General features: G+C 41.1%; 1 protein-coding gene across 1 annotated transcript; it reads left to right on the top strand.

Moving 5' to 3' along the window:
- Nucleotides 1-3510: 3510 nt before the first annotated feature.
- Nucleotides 3511-24504, top strand: lingo1b (leucine rich repeat and Ig domain containing 1b). Its single transcript, XM_020099394.2, has 2 exons — nt 3511-3843; nt 20515-24504. Exons 1-2 carry the CDS (start codon nt 3832-3834, stop codon nt 22372-22374), a joined length of 1872 nt encoding a protein of 623 aa, XP_019954953.2. The 5' UTR covers nt 3511-3831; the 3' UTR covers nt 22375-24504.
- The last annotated feature ends 1340 nt before the right edge of the window (nt 24505-25844 follow it).

Raw genomic sequence — 25844 nt, 5'->3', positions numbered from 1 at the left:
GGGGGGGGGGGGGCCTTCCAGGTTGTAGCTTCACCATGCCAGAGATTTAACCACTCAACCAATCATGAATATGTAATATGTACATTTCCACGTAGAGCACTCACTACCAGTAGTGAAAATTCATGCATTTTTTACAGTAAACATTCTATTGGATTTGATTGGCGAGAGCATCTCCAAGAGCAGATTTAGTGAATTTGTTTGGTTGTTGTTATTCCTCTCAAGGACTTTGCATGAAAGCAGGAATTTATTATTTTAGTCAAGTCTCAGACACTGTATAGTTTTGTTATTGCAGATAATGTTAAGTCAACCATTTAAAATGCTGAGGCACAAACCCTGGAGCCCCTAAAAAGCGCAGGCACAGACGTTAACAAGCTTACACAGCTATTTTGTGTTCCTACACTGTATTCATCCAGTTTCTGAATTAAGTATGTCGGGTTAACAAGCAGCAGCTGATCAGTTGGCGATAAACCCAGAGGGACAGAGCGATTTCAGTGAAGTGGCCAAAATGAAAAGTTGCGGGGGTCATCTGACAAGCTTGAGAGAAAAGAGAAGTCATGCAAATTTAAAGTAAATCCTGACCGTCGAACACTTTCAAAACTTATTGTTTGAACCGGCTATCCACTCCCTGAACAACCCACAGCTTACCCACAGCTGGCCGCTAATGCTGTGGATGATAATGCAGTTGGAGCGAGATACTGTCTATAAACAGTCTGAAAGACATGTCTTCTTTTCCAGCCTTTCAAAAGTGGAAGCATGAGAGGAAGAGTCCAACAAAGCAACTCTAATCGACCTCGTTACCCGAGACAGGGTTCAGCCAGTTGGTCCTCATACATCATAAATGTACTTGATTAGCATAGGCCTACTTGTTTGAATATGGAAACGGGGTTATGTCAGAACAATGTCCTTTTGTCTTCATCAATACTACGACTTGCTTTACAAAGAACGTTCAGCTTTAGGCTTCAGTGAGATATAATGTATAAAGCCATTAAGTGCTTAAACCATTGACTGTAAATAAAGATGGATGACGTGTCTCCACTTCCTCACACTTTCTAGATATGACGCCAACACACCCCACATAAAAACGCTGCCATGCTGCGCTTTTGGAGCCAGAGGTTGCTCAGTAGCGATCGGGGATGGAGGGGCGGTACCAAGGTCCTGCTGATATTTGCATTTGACCAATCACAAGTCAGTGTCAGCTGTCAATCACAATGTTTCACTGTTTTTTTTTAACAGAATCAAATGAGTCATTAATACCAGAATAACCAGAAATTTAAAAAACACTTCAGTGTCATTAAACCTATGTAGAATTACACAAAATTATTTTTAGTTTGGTCAATGTCCCATCTGCTAACATGGAGGAGGTGGGGTTTCAAACCTATATTGCACACAGCCAGCTAACTAAATTAGTTAAAGTTAAAGTTAGGTTCATTAGCTAGCTACAGCTAGTAAAATCGTCCGTGTTTTCAAAAATTGACAATGTAGAAATGATCGGCCTCTTTCTTCTTTGTTCGGATTTAAATGTTTCAGTTATTCTGGCATGAATTTCTCAGGACTTGTATAAAAAAAAACCTTAATTTTCACTGTTATCACTGTTAAAAGCAATGACTTCAAGCTTGACGGACACAGCAACAGACACTGAGGAGTGTGAAGCTTAACCAGCGGTTGGTTGTCAAGATTCGGAACCATTAGGGCTAATATATATTTTATACGCCATCATCAGCCACATGAATTTATTATTTTGGTTTAATTGATGTGGTCAGGCACTTGGCCAAGCAAAAGCCGCAGACAGACACTAACGCATGTGAAATTTAGAAGGAAGTGATATCACCTTTTTTTTTTTTGGCATGAGAAGGTTTTAAGGGAATAAAGGGATCACCGCTGGTTCACCGCTGGGTCAGCGCTGGTTCACCGGTTTGCCGGCTCCATGGTTACCTTGCTTACCTCCCATAAGTAACACTCACAGAGTCTCAGCTCACATCCTGCAGAAAAATGCTTGTAGAATATAGTTGTATGAAAATGTCCGGACATTATTTATGGTGAACGAGTGTTTGCATTTGAATAAAGAAAGCCCATCCTCTAAAATCAAATATCTAGGCGGTGTGAATTGAACTCTGCGACACCACAATAGAGATGCAATCATATTTTTCAACCGTCTCGGGGAGAAATCGCTCACAAATCATCGCTGTTGAACCACATGGGTTGTGAGGTTCTCATCCACAAACACTCAAAGAGGAAAATTCATAGCACCATTGAATGTAAATGCAGATGTTATGAATCAGCTGTCCAATCTTTTTATAAGTGGCTGTGCAGGGGGGCACTACCATTCAAAATGTAAAAAAAAAAATGAAATGCAATCCTTCTTCTCCGTGTCCGGTGGTTCTTATCCTTAGCATTATCCATTCAAATTTCTCCAACACACACCTTTCGACAGGTTTTATTTCTTAAGTGAAGCATAACTCATCTCTTTTAGATTACCTCCTAGTTGGCGAAATGAGCCATACATTTATTTTATGTTGTATGGGTGTAGAGTGCTTCCCCTTTTCCAACTGCCTGTGTAATTCTTCCCCCTCTGTATGTTTTATTGTACGACAGAGATGAGCCACCATTGGCTGTCCTCAGCTCTGTGTTCTGCCGTTTGTCTCGCAGATTTAGTACAAAAGCAGAGTCGACTTTCTGCTGGAATGTTTGCGCCACAACTTTAAAAATCAAAGCAATTAAATTAAAATATAATAAATCCCTTGATGAAAACGATAAAACACAGAATTAAATGGATAAAATAAATTATACGGATCAAATATAGACAGAACATTCTTCACAAGGTTTATTCAGTGGCCAGGAGCCCTTCATGTCCACCACCACTTCACTAAATCCTCAGCCCCCTAATCTCCCATAAACACTCCCTGACTGTGGAGCTTCCCTGGCAGTGCCAGCGTGTGTGTGCCAGCCCCGTATACCCATTAGCACCGTTAAGCCTCTGCCTCCAAACAACCCCCACTCGTAACACGAAAAGGTGAGTTGGATGATCACCTCACTTTTGCACTATGGATGACGTTAATCCTCAACTCTGGGAATGATCTTAAAAAACAGAATAAGTTCTCATCCATCCTCGGGGTTAAACTGCCTCTCATTACCAGCGAAGATTTGCATGCTGCAGCAGCTGAATTTCATTTTCTCCATCCCAGTGCAGTTTAATCTCTCCTCCCCTTCATAACCCCCCTGCCTTCACTTTTCTGCTCATCTTCATCCCTCTGCGTTATTTGCATGTTTATACTTCTCCCTCTCTAGCCTCCTTTACTCTATCACACACACGCACACACACGCCACTGATTGTTTTCCTCGCCGCAGCCTGTATTCCAGCAAACCAGATCACTCCTATCCCTCCGTAAACAGGAACTGTACAGTAAACAAAAATCAGAAGATGCTGCCAGCGCAATCAGAGCATATTTCTTTTCAACTCCCCTCGCCGCCTGTGCTCTGTGCCGCTCATACTCTCAGTGCACTGCAGCTCCTCCCTCCACCTCTCTCATCAGCTGCCCCTCCCTCTGCCTCTCCGTCTCTGCTAGGTGCAGCATGTATGTGAGCCTGTGTGAGCCAGCAGAGCCGCCTGTGTGTTTACATGTCAGCCTATCAGTGCAGCCGGATTTAGCGCATCTGGAGAGGACAGAGGCATTTCTCAAATGCCCCTAAGACAAGGGATTCTCGTCGCTGCAAATATCCCTCTTTCCCATCTGAATCTACCCTGCCTGGAATCCTGCATCCCTGTCTCCATGCTTTCGGAGGCATTTTGAATTTCCTTGGCAACATGGAGCTGCCTGAATTAGAATTCTCCGCATGACAGTCCTGGTAAGTACTCAGTCTCTATGGTGGGCTTTGAGAAGTGAGGCACAGGATCAGATTTATTATGGTGCAGTGGTGGGGCCAGGGGATCACAAGGGAGCAAATTAATGTCAAGAGTAAAATTGTGTAACATAAGCAAATGGGAAAGAGGGAGAAGAAGAATTATTTACTGAAGAGGGACCCAGATCTTATTTGTGCTTTGTCATCCAGATGGGTTTCATTCTGCTGTGTGCTATGAAATCTGGTTTGTGCTGATGGGACACACACACACACACATACATACACATTGTGTTTGTATGATATTTGAATGTGCATTATGTTAGCACAGATATTTTTCATGATGCACATGAATGCAGGCACTCACTGTAAATATGATATTGTATGTGTGTGCATGAAAGCATGCAAACACACATATGTCCTATACCTTTTGATACCACAGCCGAAGGTGTGAGGCTGAGCAGGAGAGAGTCTGTTCTGTGTTTCTCCCCCGAGTGTTGTTGTTGCTTCCCTAATCTTCCCTCATTAACATTCATGTTCTTTTAAAGACCAGTAAACTTCTCCACATTCACACTTATTCATTCTCAGCAGCTTTGTGCCATTGGCTATATACACGGTGGCACCCGATGCAGGTCTCAGATTTGCCACAGGTTAGGTAAATGGGTGGTGGTGGTGGTGGGGAGGATGGGTGACTTTGTATAATAATTTATGCAAGACAAATAAGCGATCTCTCATACTTTAATTTCCATCGCCTGATGTATTTGCATCTTCCTAATCATGGCTGCAACGCTCCAGTTGGCAGACGGCTATGAGGGGACTCTTCCTCTCCGTTTTTTAACAGTGCAGTAACAACCTCTGCCAGCCACCGACCCCCCAGCACTCTTCTAAGTGAAGGGTCTGCTCTTCACATCAAGGCTTTATGATTTGTACAAAGATTTTAATTGGACCCCTGTTCTCAGGTTATGACGGCTGATAGGAATCGTTATTGGGTTTTTTTTTTTTTTTTCATTTCTATGCTGTAGTTATTGATGCGTGTCGCTGTGTGTGCACGTCTGTCGCTACAAAGCATTTAAACACAATTTCAACGAACTGAAATGAGCTTTTTTTATGAATGGAATTTATGTTTACATCTGGTGAACAACTGATTAAAACTGTTATTGTTGAAGGGCAAACTGTTTTCAGCAATCTACATATTGTCAGAATGAGTTCCCTCGGTTTGTTCAGTTGTATATTTGCAGCATTTATGCACAAATTACATCTGTATATCAAGACTGGGGAATACATTCACCCCCTTTACTGCAGTTTAATTAACTTAACATTGATTTGACGGGGGGTTTTTTCTTTCTTTTTTGGCAACTAGGGCAGAACTAGGCAGAAGAAATAGCATTTACAGAAGCCAACGAGGGTCTAACTAAACATCAGCACGTACATTATCACCATGTAGAGGGTGTGATGTTTCTTTAGCAGTTACCCATCTACACACTCAACAGATCCAGAGCAACATTAGCTTCCAATTGGAATAATTGTATTTTCCATGATAAACATGAATCTGATTCCCCCCCCCCTTTTAGCTCCTCTTTGGTCAGCTCCACCTTCTGAATACCTGGTTGTTTAGCTGCTAAAAGCTACGTGTTCTTCAACTTAATGTAAAGTCTGCAGATAGAATCCAGTGGGTTTATTAAAGCTGCCTGCTGTAGCTGGGAATTATGCTGATCAGAGCAGGGATGCTGAACCAAAATAGAGAAACGAAAATAATTAAAGTATATAAAGGGGAACTGCACTTTCAAGTGATGAGCCTTCGTGTCACCCTTTGCACCTAATATTAGTTTCTAGACTAATATCATTTGATTACGGCACCTTTAATGTTCTCCACTGATTTTTTACACCTTTTTCATCAATGCTCCATGAGATCAGTGAGAACATGTTTAGCTAAAGCTGATTTCACACATGCACTGCAACCCTGAACTTTTCTAGCCATTAGCCAGATGAGATGCATGAGTGAATGTTAATATCTGAAACATCTGAACAGGACATTAAACAGATTCCACCCTCCCAGCTTCATTGTATAACGTCTCTGTAATGTCTTATTGAACCGATGTGTGAACCTGGAGAATCTGAATCCGTCTGGAGAATTCACAGCGAGCCAGTGGACGTGTTAATGACGAATCGCTGCTGCCTTCTGCACGCTCTACCCAGGCACCTCCACTCGCCTAAACAAAATGGAATATCTCCAGTAGGTGTGAACAATGTCAGGTTGTGTGCTGTGTGTGGTGTGTGCGAGGGCAAATCAGGACAGTATTTTTTCATATATGAAAATGGATTAGAGGAACTGGTAACACGTGACGGCTGCATACCAGGCTGACTTTTGTCCAGTGGGTACAAGGAACTGAGAGCATCTCAAAGTATTTTTGCTAAACACCTCAGGACATAAGAATAAGAATAAGGTGAGCTGAATAAATCAAGTTATTTAAATCATACATTTGATCTCAATTGTCAATCTATATAAAACTACTTGTACTATACTATTAGGAGTACCAGTACAATTACAAACGCAAACCACACACACACAAATAACGGCCGGAAGATTCAGTCTATAACAAACAGAACAGCTCAACACAACTAAAGCAGGACTGATGTGTTTTTTCCACAGAGCTTTGCCCCATGCTGTCATATGCTTAATATTCTGTGATGCAGTGGTCTATACAAAATACTGAACAATAGACAATTTTCTCACAGTAGGATGAAATGGGGATCATCAAAGCCGGAGGTGATGTTTTTATTTATTTTTTTCCTTCTTCCAGTTCAGGGAGAATAATAGTTAAATCCCACGTTGTAGAGGAAGTTACAATCAGTATAACTTGTAACTACATTCAAGAAAGACATTTGTGTGATAAAATTAAGGTCATGTGTGGCTTTGTATTGTGAGCGTAGCTAGATTTGTTTCAGAGCTCACTGTGTATGCTCAACGTGAGCGACCATGATTCTCACCCTACATCAGAAATCTGTGTAGGGTCTATTATGGTTTATTTTTCTCATCTTTAATTTTGGGTGCCAACTGTAGCCTGTTTTATTTACAGCTACAAATCAGGGCAGCCCGAGATATAACAGAGCATTTGTGATGGCCCAGAAAGAAGCACTGCATTAACCCGGCCAGGAAACATCTCGGGTGTTGCTATTAAAGCCTTTTCCTTTTCTGAAACAAGATCCATCTGGAATCACGACACTGCCACATAATGGATAACATCAGCCACCTTGAAGAGGAAATGGTGAAAGAGATTGTGGTGTAGACTGCCGGGCCATGTGTTTACACAGTGTCTGCTGGATGGCGAGGTGACGGGCGGAGGCAGATCTGTCACAGGATACTCAAATCTGCGCTCCACAAATGTATTTAGAAGGTCACGGTTATGCTGCTCTGTAGCAGCCTTCCTCATTTAAATTTAATGATAACAGCTTTATGCTAAATATGAGACCGTCAGGGGCTATAGTGGGATGCAGGACCGAGGTTGCCTGTTGTTCATGCTCACTGGCCTCAAGCTCTAGGACAGAATAGCAGTGCCTATGGTAATATAGTTCACTAGAACTGATTAGAGAGGACATGTCCACTGTCTCCCCTCTGTTCATCCCTTCGATTTGCTTGGCTGGTTTTATTTGTACATCTAACAACAGTGGTCTAGTCATAATGAATCATTGCCCCGTATTCTCATGATGGTGGATCCAGATGGTGGTTGGTGGATCCTGATCGTGGTGGCAGCTGATCGTGTACTATGAATACAACAAGACTGCTTAATATACAATACGCCTTCTCACATGTTCTACCATTACTGACAATAACTCCTCAATTCATATGTCACTGCTGCTCCCTTCATCTCTATCAGACATTTTCTTACGTATAAATACTTTAAACATCGACGCACTTTTCCATTATGTTAAAAACGGTTTCTTCTAATCAACGTTGTAAACAGTGTAATTTTGTTGATGCGTTGAGCTACACGCAGCATCTATTGCATTTTTGTCCGTCCTGAGAGAGGGATCCCTCACATGTGTCTCTCTCTGAGGTTTCTATAATATTTCCCCTGTTAATAGGGGGTTTGTTTTTGTAGTTTATCCTTTACTCTTGTTGAGGGTTAAGAACAGAGCATGTCACACTTTGTTAAACCCAACAAGACCCAATGAACCAATTAAGCCTATGGAATCAGAATCAGATTTATTGGCCAAGTATGTTCACAAAACACAATGAATTCAGTTCCAGCAATTTCTCTCCAGCAATACACACAATATAAAAGACAAGTTACAGACAATACACAATATTCAGATGAGATCAAACACAAAATATACAAATCGTGCATGCAAGTGTGTGGTACAGCAAATTATAATAATAAGCATCATTTCGAGAATAAATTGTGTTTATACAATAGGTTAAAATAACTAACTAAAGTAACTAGATGTAGTAGATGATACTGGACAGTTATTTATGATGTTGATGACATCAGTAAAGAAACCGCTCCTGTTCTTGGCAGCACTGGTGCACAGGGTTCTGTGTGTGCCTGCAGGAGGGAGGGAGTTGACATAGATTGTGTCCGTGGTGTGAGGAAGCTCCACGGTTTTTTTCTGCCCATTTCCTGCTTTTTAAAGAGTACAAGTCCTTGAGGGTGAGCAGAGGAACACCAATGACTTTTTTCTGCTGTCCTTACAGCTCGTGCTGTCGGTTATCCCTTTTGGTGGCTGCTCCGAACCGTGATTGATGTGCAGGGTGGATTCGATGACTGCATTGTAGAACTGTCTCTACAGCTCCTGTGGCAGACCACACTTCCTCAGTTGCCATGGAAAATACATCCTCGGCTCAGCCTTTTTAAGGACGGTGTTGATGTTTGTGCTCCGCTTCAGGTCTGAGGAAATATGTTGGATATTGTGATGGGGAGCAGAGCTGAGGGGTGTCTCCTAATTCAGTAAGACTTGAGGTGCCCCTGAAAGAAACATTTTAAAACCTGAGCAGTGTTCCTGAGGGCTCTCTAAAAATCTTTATTTCTCAGCCTCAGACACGTTAAATAAAAAACTTAAACCTTTGGCTTTTATTGTCAATCATTGCCTTTGCCTTGGAAGCTGGATATGACTGAACAACAAGCACATTTGCAGTTCAGTAAAATGGTTTATTCGTGGTATAAAAAAGGTTAATGAGCATGACGTACAATAAAAGCCGAAGGTTAAAGCTCTTAAATGGTTCCCTGACGTGGGGGATACAGTGAGCTGGGAGATTTTGGGGAAAAGGATTTCTAGAGTGATGGTGTTTAATGTCGAGCTGAAGCCCATAAACAGGATCCCTGCATTTCCCCCTGGGCACTCAAGGTGTTGCAGGGTGTAGTGCAGGTGTCCTGTGACAGTCGTCAAATGGGCCAAAACCAGTCGTTTAATGGACTTTATGACCTCTGATGACAAAGCAACTGTAGTCATTCAGTCCAGTGACGAAGGGACTTCACACCAGGTATCTGTCAAACATGTGATTTAAGCCAGTTGGTCCACAAAGGCTTTAGGACAGGAGGAGAAAACACTGTCTGGGATCAGAGCTGTGCTGGTTTTCCGTCTCTGACAGATCCAGCTCCTCCCCTTTACATATCTTAATTGCAGACTGAATAATGGTGGTTGCCAGAGGTGCGATGGTGGCTGCTGTCGCTGGGCTGCAGTGGGTGAGGGGAGGGAATTTGTTCTCCTCACATTTGCAGTGGAAAACATTTAGGTTGTCAGCAAGAGCTTTGTTTGCTACAGAATGAGTGACATTGTTGTTCTGCCTTTGCACCAGCGTTTAAGGTTCCTTAACGTCTCTGTAAGGGAAAGCTGGCATGACAGAACAGCCTGATGCTGTTGTGCTACACGTCACGCCTCTGATTCCAGAATGCAGGCACTCTATCTAAAAATCGCACAGTGGGACAGCATTGTGCTGCCTTGTTTGGTTCACAGTAATCAAGCAAAGGCGCCATAACTGTGGGGTTTTTCTTAAGGGCAATATAGCAGGATGCCTGTGTAACAGGGGCAACTGATGCAGGGGTTTTTGCTGAAAACCTGTTTTCAGCTTTTCAGACACTGATCGTCTTTGTCAGTGAGTTTCTGGCCTTGTGCAGGGCTCAAGTCTGTAAACATCCCTCTTGGCCTGACGAAGTTGTCTGGCAGTGAACCTCAGCTTAGATGTCTCGTGTCAGTCAGTTCATCAGGGTTGCCAGTTGCAGCTTCAAAAAAATTCCGATCGGTGCATTCAAATAACAATATGCAGTTCCTGCCGTGCCTCCCTGGTCGATTTCTGCACTCTCTTGACCACAGGCTTTGCAGATTTAAATTGTCTTGTGATAGAATGGAATGAGATGAACCAAGCAGTGATCCGAGTGCCCCAAAGCTGCACGGGGAAACAGAGCGATATGCTAATTAAAGAACTGAGCAGCGGTGGTCAGCGTGTTATAATCCCTGATGGAACAATTAATATGTTGTCCTTATTGTTGTTCTTAATTGTTTGATTTTGTTTTGTTGGTGTCCCCTAATGTCTATTGTTTCATAGTATGCAAATGTATTCTGTTAAATTATGGCTATTTTTATTGTCAAATTCAACAGCTTCGTTTTCTTCTTCTTCACAACATGGAGGCAGGCAGGAAATGTACATGCAGGCTAAACTATAAACGTAAAGAAGACTGAATAAGACACATAAAGAGGTAATTCAGGAAAAGGACTTAAATCAAGACAAAACAAGAGTGCCTGAAACAGGGTGGATTGGGTATGACACGTCTGTAGTTCAGAAGTACAGGCCGATCCCCACAGCAGAACCCACAGCAGATCCAAACACTGGTAACCTCGTTTACCATCGAGAATCATATCAAACAGTGTGAAGTCTTCGAGTGAGAGCCACAAAAGTAGAGTGCTGAGAACAAACTCACAAATTGAAGGATGCGTTTGCCCGCTACACACCATATGGCACAGAATAATGAAGATGGAGGGAGATAATGGCCCTTGTTGCAATTTAATATCTGTCTTTGCAGAAAATATGAAATGACATCTATTGGGATATGAGATTATGATCATCAGCTCTACTCTGGCCTGTGGAGGAATTGAAACACCAGGCAGACTGGGGGATTTAAAATAAAAACACATACAATGAATAATATGGCTTCCTGTGTATGGAGAATGACTCGAAATTCGGGCAGCAGTATTTACATACCTAGCCACTCTAAATTCATGTACTGTAGCTGGTGCAGTGATCTGGTGTGAAACTCTCAAAATCTCCCATTGTGCTTTCTTTGGAGGGCTGTAAGAGGCTTGTCTGAGGTAAAATTGACTTTAGCATGGCATTTAGCGCTTTCTTTTCATTTGTAGTCCAAAACATCTTAAATTCCCCGATGGTGAGTAGGGGATAAAGGTTTGTGTAATTTCCAGCTTATCCTACTTGACTTTCAAGAGGAATGGGTGTTAATGAGGCAGAGAGCCTCTTCTGTGGTATTATTGTTAGACCTTGTCAATGAACCAAGAAACAGATCTACATGGCAATACTGTGTAGCAGGCTTAGTATAGTGCAGCTTCATTCCACTACCTATTTTTTGAGGTTTCCTTCATGCATCAGGATCATTTAGTTGTGTTAATGCACGTTGTCACAAATCTGACTAATGTTATTAGTCATTCAAACAGGATGCAAAAATGCCAGTCATGTTTTTAATTACATCCCAGTATAATAAAACAAATTATGGAAATTAATAGAAAGGAACTATTTTAAAGACAAATTGCACATCACTTGTCTAAAGACATATTTAAATAAATCTCTTTGTATTGACAAATCAAATCTACATTAAGCAACATTTTCCACATTATCATTGAATCAAATGACTCTCAAAAGGGCTGTAAGCACTAACCATCTCAGAGGCTGAATGGTCCAGTCTGCAGCTTCTTCCAATTAATTGTTTTGGTTCACCAGTTTGTCCGGGTGAGTCACTCCAGCTTTTGCTTACCCCCCATATAAATCTGTGGGCAGCTGCTCTCAGCTCTGAAGCTCCCACACTCTGATTGCACGCTACCTGCCCAGTGTGAAATAGCAGAGTAGCCGGCCTCTTTTGTCGAGTCTCGAGTGCCTGGTAAAGACAGTCAATCCTGGAGGAGACCCAGAAAATAAAAGACACAACCAGTGCTACAATGAATTTTAGGACTATTTTCTCACACGGCTGGGCAAAGAGCCGCATACTGAATGAGTTAAAAGAATGTTATAGTACTTAAAAGGCTCTTAAGACTATGGCCTTGTCTTCAAGTCTATATTTTCTTGAATGGCTGGCCAAAATTGCTCAATGCATTATTACTATCAAACGTAAAGTCAAGTCAATTCTACAATTCTGCCATTGATTTATAAGTTAAAAAAGGATCCTTGAAAAATAAAAGCTCACAGGTCATCTGACATTTGCAAAGTGGGAGGTTAGAAAATACTAAATGTTCAAAGTTTTCTTTACGGGTTTATGTGCTTTTAGGTAGGTGTCATGAAAATCCTGATTGGGAATATCAAACCCATCTTCATGTAACTCTCTCTCTCTCGTCACCAAATCCAAATAATCAATATCATCTTAAATCTAATAAACAATATTCCTCAACATTTTATATCCCAGCTGATCCAGCTACAGAAACGAGGTAATAGTAACACCTCGTAACCAGTTCTCTATAGATAGCACTTAATCTCACACTTGATTATTACTGTGACAACTTACATTTTGAGATGAACAGTAGTAAATTTGCTCATTTTTGAAAAAACAAATGCAATCAAGCTAGGCGCTTACTTTTCCATTACCATACATTCAACACACAATACAGATGAAGATTGAGAAATCCAGGGCACTCAGAGTTCTGTGCGTAGTGAAAAGCTTTTATTCCAGCATGGCTGACACCCACACTTTTCAGCAGGGGTCTTCTTTGGGGCGTGACATGTAGGTGTCAGCTGAGAACTCAAAGTGCTTTGGATTCCTCTCTTTCCTTTTGTTTTTGCACAAGTCTCTAACCCTCGACTTAAACCAAAACCTTTACTTACTAAGAGTACATATTTTTCAAGAGTTTGCTTTTATTATTATACAGCATTGCAGTTCTTCATTTCTGAGATGCAAACATATAATCTTGTCAGACAGAGTCTGCACACATGGCAGGGGCTCCAGGCCATATCTGTGCTGTTTGCAGCCAAACTGCATGTATTTGTGGTGTATTGGTAATTTTGAACTTTGAGGACACACACACATCTGTCTACAGTTGTGAGGACACTCATTGACATAATGCATTCCATAGCTCCTTACCATCACAACTAAATATTAACCCTTACCCTAAAACATAGTCTTAACCTTCAAACAGCCCATTGAAAAAGTGAAGACCGGTCAAAATGTCCTCACTCTTTAGGGTCAATGCTTAAAATGGTCCTCTCAAAGTACAGGAACACAGACTCTCTCTTTAAGGTTTAGACCAGCCATCAAAAATAAAAATACACTGCAAGATGTCTGACAACAGCAGCTGAAGTCAGTACAGCGTGAGCAATTGGAAAAGCATTGTGGGACATGTTTTAATTTTGTTGTGGCACATTGACCCAAATGTAGTCTAGTTGTGTCTGTGAGTGTGTCGGTCTGTGGCTGAGACGTTAACGGAGCTGTGTAGTCAGTCTTATGCTGCCTTCTCTTGTTGTTTGGCTGATGTGCATCACATTTATGTTTATCTTGTTTTGTTTTGTAATGTTTTCTGTGACTGCCACTGTGGTGCTCTGTCTCTCGCTTACAGTACGCTTGTTTTCGCAGTGATCCACATCACTTAGCTTATCTTGTGTTACTCCAGGGAATAATAATGGGCCGTTTTCACAGCAGACAAATATCTTCCGGGAAAGAGGTCTCTTCGTATAATTTCAAGGGTGTAAGGATACACGGTGTCAGATGCTAGAGATTGTAAAGCCCCCAAAGACAAATTTGCGATCTGTGATATGTATATAAAACCGACGTGAAAAGATAAAAATACAGGGGATAGTGATGCCAGGGGACTAAGTCATTACTAGAAATGTGGCTGTTAATGGTCAACTGATGTTTTTCAGATGTTTTACACAGAAAAAGGGTCCATTGAATTGTTTTAGCTGCACGAGTGAAAATGGAGGATCAAAGATGATTAGGTTACTCTTGTCCAGTGAGAGGATGAGAGGGGCACTCTGAACTTGAAGCAGATCATTTCCATTTCATAGAGGTTAAGAAAAAAAATACAGTTCTTACTGACTTGCTACTGACCATCACTATTGGCATGACTTTGAACATGGTGCTGCTCATGTAGAGGTGCTTACAATGTCAGCATGAGGGGTCAATGCCCCACAGGAGTAAAACATGAACAATTACATTTCAAAAAGATGAGAAGTAAAATGGGTTTCACTGCTCAATGTTTAAAGTTCATTTAAGATCCATGTCAATAATAAGTTTCACCTCCCAATACTTGGAGATAAGGTGGAGAAGCCTAGTAGAGGCTAGCAAAATGAAAACCTCTTCTATTAGAGGGCACTTTGCGCTGCAATGTTATGCTTGAACCCAACTGGGCCAGAGTAAAATCTAGGTTGAGTCCAACCTGAACCCGACAGGCTTTCTGTTTTGTGTGTCCAAACCCATCGCAAGCCCAATGTTTTCACGTGCAGTGTGAAAAAACAAGTAGAGCCAACATAGCCGAACTCGACCCGACCCCGAATAGTATCTCAATACATTTGTCTGAACCTGGTCTGACCCAGTGGATAACCACACTCTAGGAGGGTCCATAGAGAATGTACTGTGATAAAGTTTGGTGTTTCTATGCTATCAGTTATCAGTTCAATGTTAGTTTGTTTGTAGTTTTATCACATTACAAACTATGCAACTATACAACTCTTAAAATGTTCATTTCAAAGTAGCAATAAATAAATTAAGTCCTATAAACATTTGAACATATTTGAAACAATTTCAGATCTAAACGTATTATTACTTCAACATTAAAAAAATAGAAATCTTTTCATGCGATGATACGAACAGGTTCAGTTTTGCGTTTAAGTAAATATTATATTACATCACCATATAAGCCAATGACCTGCTTGGCCAGCCTCCACCACTCACAGCTCTTATATCTGACACATGGATGGATGCTTTTTCAGTCAGCGCAGTAAAAAGGTACTTAGAGACAGACACAGTCAAATGGAAAGCAATAACGGAAACTGTTATTTTCAGTTGCATTAACCACAGTTGTTGGTGATGTTTAGGTGGAGAATGGTTTAGCACTCCATGTTACATCTTTGAGACCATTCCTCTCGGGAATTCTTTCAAACTGTCTCGCAGTGCTTCATTATTTGTTGAAGAAAAACACTTAGGCTTCACTTATTCATTTCTATATACTTTGCATCAACTCAAGATTCTCCAAAGTCAATACTAAACATTTGGCTAAAGAGTTTTGACAGTTATGGCCAAACAGCTGGTTCCATCCATCCATTAACTATAACGTTATGTCCTTTACGGGTCTGACATTGGACGAGAGGTGGTGTTCACCCAGAAGTGGTCACCAGCGTCTCAAAGGGCAGACGTACAGAGACACACCCTTCACACCCACATTCGCACTCTCAGTAACCAAACCCACGATGTGCATGATTTTGGACAATGGGAAGAGGCTCAAAAACCCACACAGACAAGAGGAGAACGTGCAAACTCAACACACCAAAAAAAAAAAAACACTCCAGAGGGCGAATTTCAATGAGAAAACAGTTTAACAGTGATGTAATTATGTCGGACTCTAATTGTTTGGCTCTCTAACACTTGTCATCCTGGATTATGAGCCATGAGGTGTTTTGAGTAGGTTTGGAGTCATTCAGTTGCCACTTTAAAAATTATAAGCATCCCTGTCTGGCCCTTTTGTTTTCAAGTAGACTGTTAGAAAGCTACGGTATGAGAATTTATTGCTTGGAACATCTCTTTCCTTCAAAACAGAAAAGAAAAGCCTTCTATGGATATATGTGTCCTCCAAAATAATCATCTTAATTATCCAGCATCCTCAGGTCTTCTCTTGACACTTATCTCCTACAAAACACATATGAAAGTGGGCATCTTCGGCTCCACTAACTTCTCAAGGCAAAACTGCATGCCTCTCTGGCTGAGCGCCCTGATGACTGGAGGATATCGCTGTCAAAAAATAAATAAAATAAAGATGTGGAGAACTCGCTGATCCCATGCAGGTGTGTTCCTGCATCTCAGCAGGAGTCGCTCACATGCCCTGAACCATTTTGTCCTTCTCCTAACATTTGATCCTGGCATGGTGGATTCTCACATCAGTTTCCTTCTTAGATTTGCAGGGGTTTTTACCTTTATCTTAGGCTTTCATGGAGGATTTGTTTTCATTGGATTTCTCATATCTGACTGCTTTCTCTTCAGGATGATGTAGATGAGCTGGCAACCTCTGCTACATATCTGTGTTCACCCAAGAAGTATTCATTCCAACATAATCACATTGCTGTTGATTTGTTCTATTATTAACGTTAGTATGTAAAGCTGCTGCATGTCTGGATGTGTATATTTCTATGCCCATCGTGCTTGCAGTTAATTAGAGGCCAAACATGAACATTTTATTTTGACTTCCTAAGAAAATGAACAGACGTAAGATGTAACATTCTGATGTTGATGATTTAATTACTCGGTGAAAATGTTTTGCTTTTTAAATATTCTTTAGTGCAGGTGTAGTTCTGTCCCTTTCAAGAAGCTCTGGATAATTTCAAAGACTTCTCTGATCTCACACAAACATTGTCACTTCAATGCTGCCCACACAAACAGACCAGTGGAAGCAAATCGTCATCTCTTAAATCTTATACATATTAACTTTGTCACTCTGTGGCTTCCTTGTTGTTTCATCCTCACGATATCTGAGGCAGTCGCAGGATGATTAAAAGCTCTTTGGGATGCGTTTGCCACTGAACAACAACATATGTATAAGAAGGGTGGTGGTAATGAGCCTGCTGCAGAAATTAAAGCTTCACTCAAACATGGGGGGGGGTGCACAACAGAAGTTATGGATTGTGTATGTCTGACTTGCTTAAAGGAGATATGATGCTTTTTCTCTAGTGTGTTATGTGGTTATTTTTGTGAATGTACGATTGCAAATTAAAAATTCATCATGTCCATCCCATACTTCCTGGGTATTGTGATGTCACATGTCCTTACAATGCTCCACATTTGCCTTCTAGCTGCTAGTCTGGTCCGCCCCGCCCCCTACAAAAAGCCAGGTAAAGTGAGAGGTCCAACATTTCCGGAAGCAGTTGACCGATCACAACAGAGTAGGCCAGCTGGCCAATCAGAGCAGACTGGACTTTATTGGCAGGGGGGGCTTAAAGACACGGGAGCTAAAACAAGCATTTCAGACAGAGGCTGAAAGGAGGAGCTGCAGCAATGGACAGTATGAAGAAAGTTATGTTTTTCTGAACATTAGAGCATGTCTCATTTAAGGAGATACTTGGAATGTGCAGAACAATTCAACAAAGACAAAACAGTTTTCTCTACTTCCCCAAACACTGACTGCTAGCAAAAAAAGCCATACTTTAATTTTTTATCAGAATTACTCACTGTAGCAAAAGCTGGGTCATATTATTGAATCCCAAAAAGCAACATTTAGTCAGCAATAAAAGAGAGAAAACAAAGACAAATCTCCTGTGTCCAAACTGCAGGCACATCGATCAAAACAAAAAGCTGAACTATTCAATATATCAAGGGGGGAGAAATCTGAGGGCTACAGCTGCACTGATGATTCATGACAGTGGTCACAAGCTGGAACTGTCCAACAGGAACACGACAGACAAACAGTGTTCACAGTTTATGAGGGAATGACCAACAATGTGCATTAGTTTGCAAGTGGTGATACATCTTTGTATTTCTAAATAAGAATTGGTTATTTTCAAGTCAAAGTAATTTCTCATTGACTCCAATAATTGTCTGCTACCCCGTCTGGAAATGATGCACAAATCATTATTTTCATTCAGCAGTTTTTCATGTAAATTCCCAACAGTCCAACAAACGTTATGCTGCACAATAAAGGTATTTGACAATAACTTGAGGCCTGAAAGCACTGATGCATATCGCTCATTTGTCTGCGTGCTGCTTGCAGATATTCAGTGACCCATTAACGCTGCACACCTCCTTCTCGGTTTGCTCCGTATCAAACCACACAGCATCATGAGAGAGGAGACACAGAGATTCAAGGCAACGAGAGACTAATGGTGAGCCAAGACATGTTTTTGAGATGAGACGGTGACAGGGTGAGAGGTCCACGGAAATGTGAACAGTCATAGAGGGGAAGAGGAGAAAGGGCTTGTCCACTTGTTTTCCTCCTGTCCACAATGCTTTCATAAGAGAAGGAATCAGGGTAGAAACTAAGACAAAAATATGAAGTACTTTGCTAATGTAATTGAGAGGTTGTCTGGGAACTTGTTGGGTTTTTTTTTCAAATTTGAGCTCAAGGTCGAAACGAGGTGGTGATATGATGAGTAGAACTGGGCTGTGAGGCCAGATTACACAGATAGTACCCCTGAATATCATAAATCATGCATGGTACTCCGGTAACTCACCAGTGGATTTGCATTTGCTTGTTTCCGATTAGCAATGACATCAGTGCACCTCAGCTTCATTCTTAGTCCTGATTCGACAGTATAAAATCGCACAGTGTCAAACAGATAAACATGTCACCTGCTTTCAGTATCTTGGCAATAGCTCATTTTACCAGGGGTTTAGCCTCTGTCACAACAGATCTTGTGGGAACTGTTGGGTTTCTCTATATTTAATATGATTTTAAGGTCCTGACCTTCTATGTAAGGTGCCTTGAGATAATGTATATTATGATTTGGCGCTATACAAATAACACTATGGGGATTTTTGTTTTTTAATACTAGGTACTTTTTAAATTCACGCAATCGCACTTGAGTTTTCATTCTGACAATTGTTTTTTTTTCCGATGCTCGATGCACACAGTGGACTGACACACCACATGTCTGACAGAAGCAGCCAACAGAAATTACCAGCTCTGGTGGAAGTGAAGATGGAAGCTGCCTCGCTGTTACTCAGACGAGAATCCAAGCTGTCGCCTTCCCGTGACTTTAATTCAATAAAAACTGTCTTTTAATTTCAGGTCGACCAATAAAAAGGAGAATGATCCTCATCTTCCCAAACAGGTTCATCAGTGTTTTTAAACCTACAGCATGAACAACAGAAAGACAGCAAGAATTATTCTAAAAAGCATCGCACAGATAATTTGGAGCGATCTTACAAATATTAAACAAGAATCCATTTTTCGATGCCAGAAGACAGTGTTATATTTGGACAGAGACAATATAACCCTCTCAAAATGCAATTTACTACAAATGTACCATAGTAGAGCCAGACAGATTTATCAGTTGGCTAATGATATTGGCCGATGTCAGCCAATATGTGCCGACAGGAAAACTTTGATTTTACAGAATAGACATTGCAGAAAAAATTGGCATTTATGTTTATATTTAAAAAATAATTTATTATGTTGTGTTTGAGTTTTTTTTAAATTATTACATTAATATTCACAATAAAGTATATGGTTAAACTATTAAACAAGAGTTTAATAACGACGTTTTTTACTCTAAATACATTTAATACATTGGTATCAGAAATCTTTCGCTGCCACTCGTCACTATTGGTTTTTAATTTCAGCTGTACATGTACACACACATATGTACATGAATAAACACATGCATACGTACATTCATATTGATCTTTTCTAAAATACATTAATGTTTGGTTCCCGTTTAACAATTCAAGGCATTTATATGCTCTTGTGTTCAGATAAAAAAGTCTGAGTAAGAACATTAATCATTAGCCAAGTCTAAGTTGACATTATGAAAACAAAGCAGCAGTGAAGCCAGTTTTTGCAATAAAGACAAATCACAGTATCATTTCTCTTACTTTTCATGAGGCTTCTTAAGAGTGTGTCCCGCTGATAAAGCTGTGACTTAAATCACATGATTGATGTGGGAAGTCGAGCTTGAAGGTTTTAGCAAGTTACAGTGCCCCTGAGTCAAAATCAAATAGGGGTTTAAAGTTCCCCCCGTCTCCATTTATCACCACTTGGCAGCAATCTCTGTTTTACAGTATATCACTGCAAGGTCAACAGCTAAGCACGGGATGGGATGCGTTAAGATTTCAAATGTTTCAGGGAGACATTTGAACGTCAACAAAGGCATTTTTGGCTGCTAATTAAAACTGGTTTGTGTGAGCGGAGACGATGTGTCACAGTTTCTGGCAGGAATTGTCTTCAATCCAGTCACAAGACAGACACCCAGCAGGGTGGTCATATTGTGTGACAGAGCCCTGGTATTGATTGGCTGAATTCATTACTTGTGAGGAAAGTCACCATAATTAAATTTTATCCACCAAAAGGGGAAAGGTGGCTTATCTCTTTCTGATGGTTTACAGAAACAAGGGAAATAGTTTTTTTTTTTCGAAATGTGATGAAAGGGCTCAAAGTAATCCTGCTTTGCTGCTATTTTCTTTCATTGGAAACGAAAGACAAAAACATGTTCTGGTTTTTCTGTCTGCTGTCTTATACAATGTTGTTGTTGTTGTTCTGTCAATTGTCAAAGCAATTTCTGGGTCACCATTCCAAAGTATCAACCCATCTTTTTTTTTCCCTCTGTCTCCACAGGTAAGCAGTAGGATGGTGTCTGGGGAGGCAGGAGGGCACAGCTACTTGATGGCATGCTGGCAGCCAATCCTGATCCTGATGCTGGGCACCGTCCTCTCTGGCTCCACCACCGGTTGCCCCTCCCGATGTGACTGCAATGGTCAGGAGCGTTCAGTTGTGTGCCATCGACGGAGACTGGCAACGCTACCTGAGGGCATCCCCACTGAAACGAAGCAGCTGGACCTCAGCAAGAACCGTCTGAAGACTCTGGGGCCCGAAGAGTTCATTAATTACCCTCAGCTGGAAGAGCTGCAACTTAATGAAAATACAATCTCGTCCATTGAGCCTGGAGCCTTCAGCAACCTCATGAACCTTCGAACTCTAGGTTTGCGCAACAACCAGCTGAAGCTGATTCAGCTGGGTGTGTTCACAGGCCTGACCAACCTCACGCAGCTGGATATTAGTGAGAACAAAATTGTCATTCTGCTCGACTATATGTTCCAGGAGCTGTACAACCTGAGGGCTCTGGAAGTTGGTGACAATGACCTGGTGTTTATCTCACCCCGATCATTTCATGGCCTAAGCAACCTTGAAAGCCTCAACATTGAGGGATGCAATCTGGCCTCAGTGCCCACTGATGCCCTGAGCCATCTGCATAACCTGTTGTCACTTCGATTACGTTATCTGAACGTCACTGTCATGAGGGATTACTCCTTTAAGAGGCTGTATCGGCTCAGAGTGCTGGAGATTTCTCATATGCCCACCCTGGATTCCATGACCCCAAAATGCTTGTTTGGACTCAACCTTACATCACTGTCAATCACAAACTGCAATCTGACTGCCATCCCCTACCAAGCCATCAGTCACCTAAGATATCTTCGGTTTCTGAATTTGTCTTTCAATCCCATTCAAACTGTGGAAGGCAACCAACTGTTAAATCTACAGAAGCTGCAGGCGTTTCATTTGGCTGGTGGAAGATTAACTGCCATTGAGCCCTATTCTTTCCGAGGACTCAACCACCTCCGTGTTCTCAATGTATCCAGCAATAGCTTGAGCACCCTGGAGGAGTCTGTCTTTCACTCAGTGGGAAACCTGGAGACCCTGGCTTTATATGACAACCCATTGGCCTGTGACTGTCGCTTGCTCTGGGTCTTCCGCCGGAGGTGGAGGCTCAACTTTAACAGACAGCAACCCACGTGTGCTTCACCTGTGGTGGTGCAAGGAAAGGAATTCAAGGACTTTCCAGACATCCTCCCCTCTGACTATTTCATCTGCCAGAAATCGAAGATCATGGATTATAAAGTTCAAGAAAGCCACGTGGATGAGGGCACCACGGTTCATTTCGCTTGCCAAGCTGAGGGTGACCCAGTCCCTGTGATAATGTGGCTCTCCCCTAAGAAGGAATACATCACTACCAAAACCGCAGGGTCAAGACTTTCTGTGTCTAACGAGGGCACATTGGAGGTTCGTTACGCCCAAATCCAGGACAATGGCACCTACTTGTGCATCGCAAGCAATGCAGCGGGCAATGACACCAAAGCTGCTCACCTTTTTGTGCATAGCTACTCCCCCAATTGGCCCCACCAGCCAAACAAGACATTTGCCTTTATTTCCAACCAGCCCAGCGACGAAGGTGCTAATGTGACCCGGGCCACAGTCCTATTCCCATTTGATGTAAAGACACTCATCATTGCCACCACCATGGGATTTATCTCTTTCCTCGGAGTGGTCCTCTTCTGTCTTGTAATACTATTTCTCTGGAGCAGAGGGAAAGACAGCACGAAGTCGAGTATAGAGGTCGAATATGTGCCACGAAAAGAGGAAACGGAGGAGGCCAGTCCAACTGAGGCGCCCATACAATTCAACATGAAAATCATGTGAACCTGAAAAGGAGGTCATCCCAGCTTACAAACTGCAGTCAGGATGCATACTATCCTCGCTTCAAATATGTACTCAGTTCATGAGCGATAGAAATTGCACAGCAGCAAATGCATCTTGACAATATACCATAGATTTTTTTTTTACTTCAGGGACTGACTCTTCAAAACAAATGTTGAATTGCAAATACTACCATTTCTGTAAATTTGTATTGGCAATACTCAGATCAGTATGTTAACATGCACTCAACAGCCCCATTACTGTGTGTAACCAGATTAAAAAGGTAATAGTTTGAATGAAGCACATGGATTAGAGGGATTTCATAATGTAGGGATTGTTCTCCAGGTGTCATCTCTCTATCAGCACAAAATAAGAGGAGGATTGTGTTGTCTGGATTGTGTTGCATTTTGCTGTGGTTTGTTTTGATGGATGTACAAAGCACAATAACGCACTATTAGAACAAAAAAATATGTTAATTGAAATCTTGAGTTGAATGCAGATTTTCAGTTTTCTTTGTGTGTAAGTATGGGGTTAATTTTTTTAAACAAATACAAAGAAAAGAAAGTAAGATTTTAAGAGATTAAAGATGCACTTTAAAGAAAAGTCATAGAGTTACAACATAGTCCATATTTTGAGGGATAAAAAGAGACTAAACGGAAATATATTTTCAGAATAAGGTCCTATAAAGAAAAAGAAAATGTGATGTGTTTGTGGAGTCGTAATTTTACCATAAAATGTTTCTAAAAAAGGGACAGTTTCACCTCACCACCAACATCACTAGTTTTGGTCCGATGTTTTCTCTGCCCATGTTGGTGCTGGTGTCTCCAAAACATTAATTGTCACAAACAAATTACAATTTTACTGTGTCAGTTATAATAATCTGATAAAAGTACAATTAAAAGTGTGCATGTTAACACACTGACTAAGATACATATTCCAGTCCTACAGTATGTGCTCCCTTCTGCCAACAAAAGGGACGTTTGTTATTAAATGTATTGACTTGTTCAGCTATACATATTTTTTCTGTACTCTATTCTTTCCTTGTACATTATGCTATGGCACAATAGTAATGCTTTTAATTGCTGAGGGGTGTGAACATATTGCAATCTAAAGAGCAGATTCAATTATCAGTTTTGATGTATATAAACCAAAAGAGAGTACAACTGCTTTTAAGAATGTATAAAGAGGTACCTTCGAAAATCATCATAATAACAATCCATCACCCAGTGAAACGAAAGTTAATTTATTTACCCATTTGGCAGCTCAATAAGCGTGAGCACTCTGCCCAAGTCCTGAGGTTATACTGTCACCAGAGCATCTCCAAAATTGTGACGATATTAATTTGTTGCCTTAAGTCGCCTATTTTCCAGCTTTCAGCTGAGCAATACCCAGTATTTATGTGTAAAATTGCGTTTTATGCCTCATAAGAATTTTATGTTGTCTAATTAATTTCACAGTCAAGGTCTGCTCTGAAGATAATATGTTCATTAACTCTTACAATTCTTGTTTAAAAGGGATGGGCAGATGGATATTCTATTAAAATAAATAACATTTTATACTAAGGGGTGCTTATTTTATGCTAATCTACTATAAAGTGAATGTGAGGACAAGTTTTTCATCTGTGCTGCGAGCAATGTTCACAGATCTTACTGCTTTACTTAACAGGCACACGGGGAATCCTACTTTTAGAAACCTTCTGAAAACACTCCTCTCACTGCAGTCTTTAAATGTTGGTGTTTGCCAATGTGGCTGTGAAATCCTATAGTGTATTCAGGCCTAGCTGAGTCGAAAGTGAACCTGTAGGTCACAAGGTCCTCAAAGTTTTACAGAGGACAAACTGCGACCACAAGTAAACACAAAGCAATTCTGAAAACCAAGTAAGTCTGCAGTCATGAGTGCTGCTTCATTTTTGTGTTGCAGTGATAATCAATCAGAACAGAAAAATATAATTTCAGTGTCAGCTTGACACTGGGGATGAGAGCCTGAAGGATTACATGCCTGGTCATGAATTAGGCCAGTAAATGTCAGTCTCATCAAAAAAACACAAGGACTTCAAAAGAACTTGCTTGCTTGTGAACAGGTCTGTAAATATCGTATCGGTTTTTATAACATGAAATAAACATGACATCCTGTGACACTGCATACAGTTTATGTGATGTTAGAGTAAGCGGAAGTCTTCAGTTACTACTGTGTGAGTACATCCCTGGATGCGTCTCATTTCATTGCAAACATATTGAAAATACCGTGGTTGTGAAACTGACTGCGAGAGCAGCATGTAGCAGAATTCAGGCACGCGGATTTGACCTGACTACCAAACATGAGCTGCTTTTACACATGCACTGCAAACACCAACCTCTCCAGGCATTACTCTGAGGAGCTGTATGCCAGAACACAAATGACGAATCAGCTGGACCAGAAATTAAACAGACATCACTCTGCCAGCTTCCTGGTGTAGAGTCCATTTGACAGAGCCTATGAATGAATAGAACTCGTCATTGTCTGGAGCACACACAGCAAGAGAGTGGGGGTGTTGATAACATTTCTATCATTTCTCTTCCAACCCATGGCCAAAAAAAATATATTTCCAGTAGGAGAGACCATTTGTGTCACGGTCGATCTCCTGTTGTCTGCTACATATGTGAAGGGGCAACTCCAGACAAGGTCCAGACCCGATCATCCGCACGTTAATTTGAGTTCATGTGTGAAAGCGGCGATGAAGTGCAGGTCTGTATAAAACAAATCAAAGCTCACACACATGAAATAACCTCTTTCTTCATAACGTTGATAAAAAAAGTAACCAAACCCATGAGGTGAAAATAAGTCTAAAGAAAGGAGAAGGGCACTTGGAGAGCATTCGTTCACCGAGGTCAACTCCCTTTCTACTCATGTCAAACAAAAAAAACAAATTAATAAATATATTCCAGCATCCTCATGTTTGCTCTGATCTGCTCTTAAACTGCATGGGTTCTTCCCAGGGTCATGCACCACTCCTCTACAAAATGTCACTGAAATGGGTTTCGTATTGTTTGAGTAACCCTGCAAACAGACAGACAAACAAACGGTAATGACAACATGACCTCCCCAGCAGAAGTAACAAAGAAGAGGAGTCTCGAGAGAGAGAGAGAGAGAGAGAGAGAGAGAGAGAGAGAGAGAGAGAGGAAGTATCCTTATATAAAACAGATTCGTTGTTGTGTCACTGGAGAAACTTTTTCACTCTTTCCTCCGTTATGGAAGTTTCCCTGCATGACAGTTACGCACTGGTTTAAAAATAGAATGTTTATCAGGCAACCTATTTTCTTTATTTCTGATGGGCTGACACCAACACGCCACCATGCTTCATTGCACTAGAAACACGAGAGGCTCTGCAGTAGCTGAGTTGTTAGTGTGTTTAAAAGGATAAAATGTTGTTTATATCTCGATTTCAAGCAAGAGAAACTTGCAGACCACACTTTATAGAATTACGGCCTCACTAT

This window comes from Paralichthys olivaceus, chromosome 1 (genome assembly GCF_024713975.1).
Source record: "Paralichthys olivaceus isolate ysfri-2021 chromosome 1, ASM2471397v2, whole genome shotgun sequence".
Taxonomy (NCBI): Eukaryota; Metazoa; Chordata; class Actinopteri; order Pleuronectiformes; family Paralichthyidae; genus Paralichthys; species Paralichthys olivaceus.
This window is presented reverse-complemented; position numbering and strand designations above follow the sequence as displayed.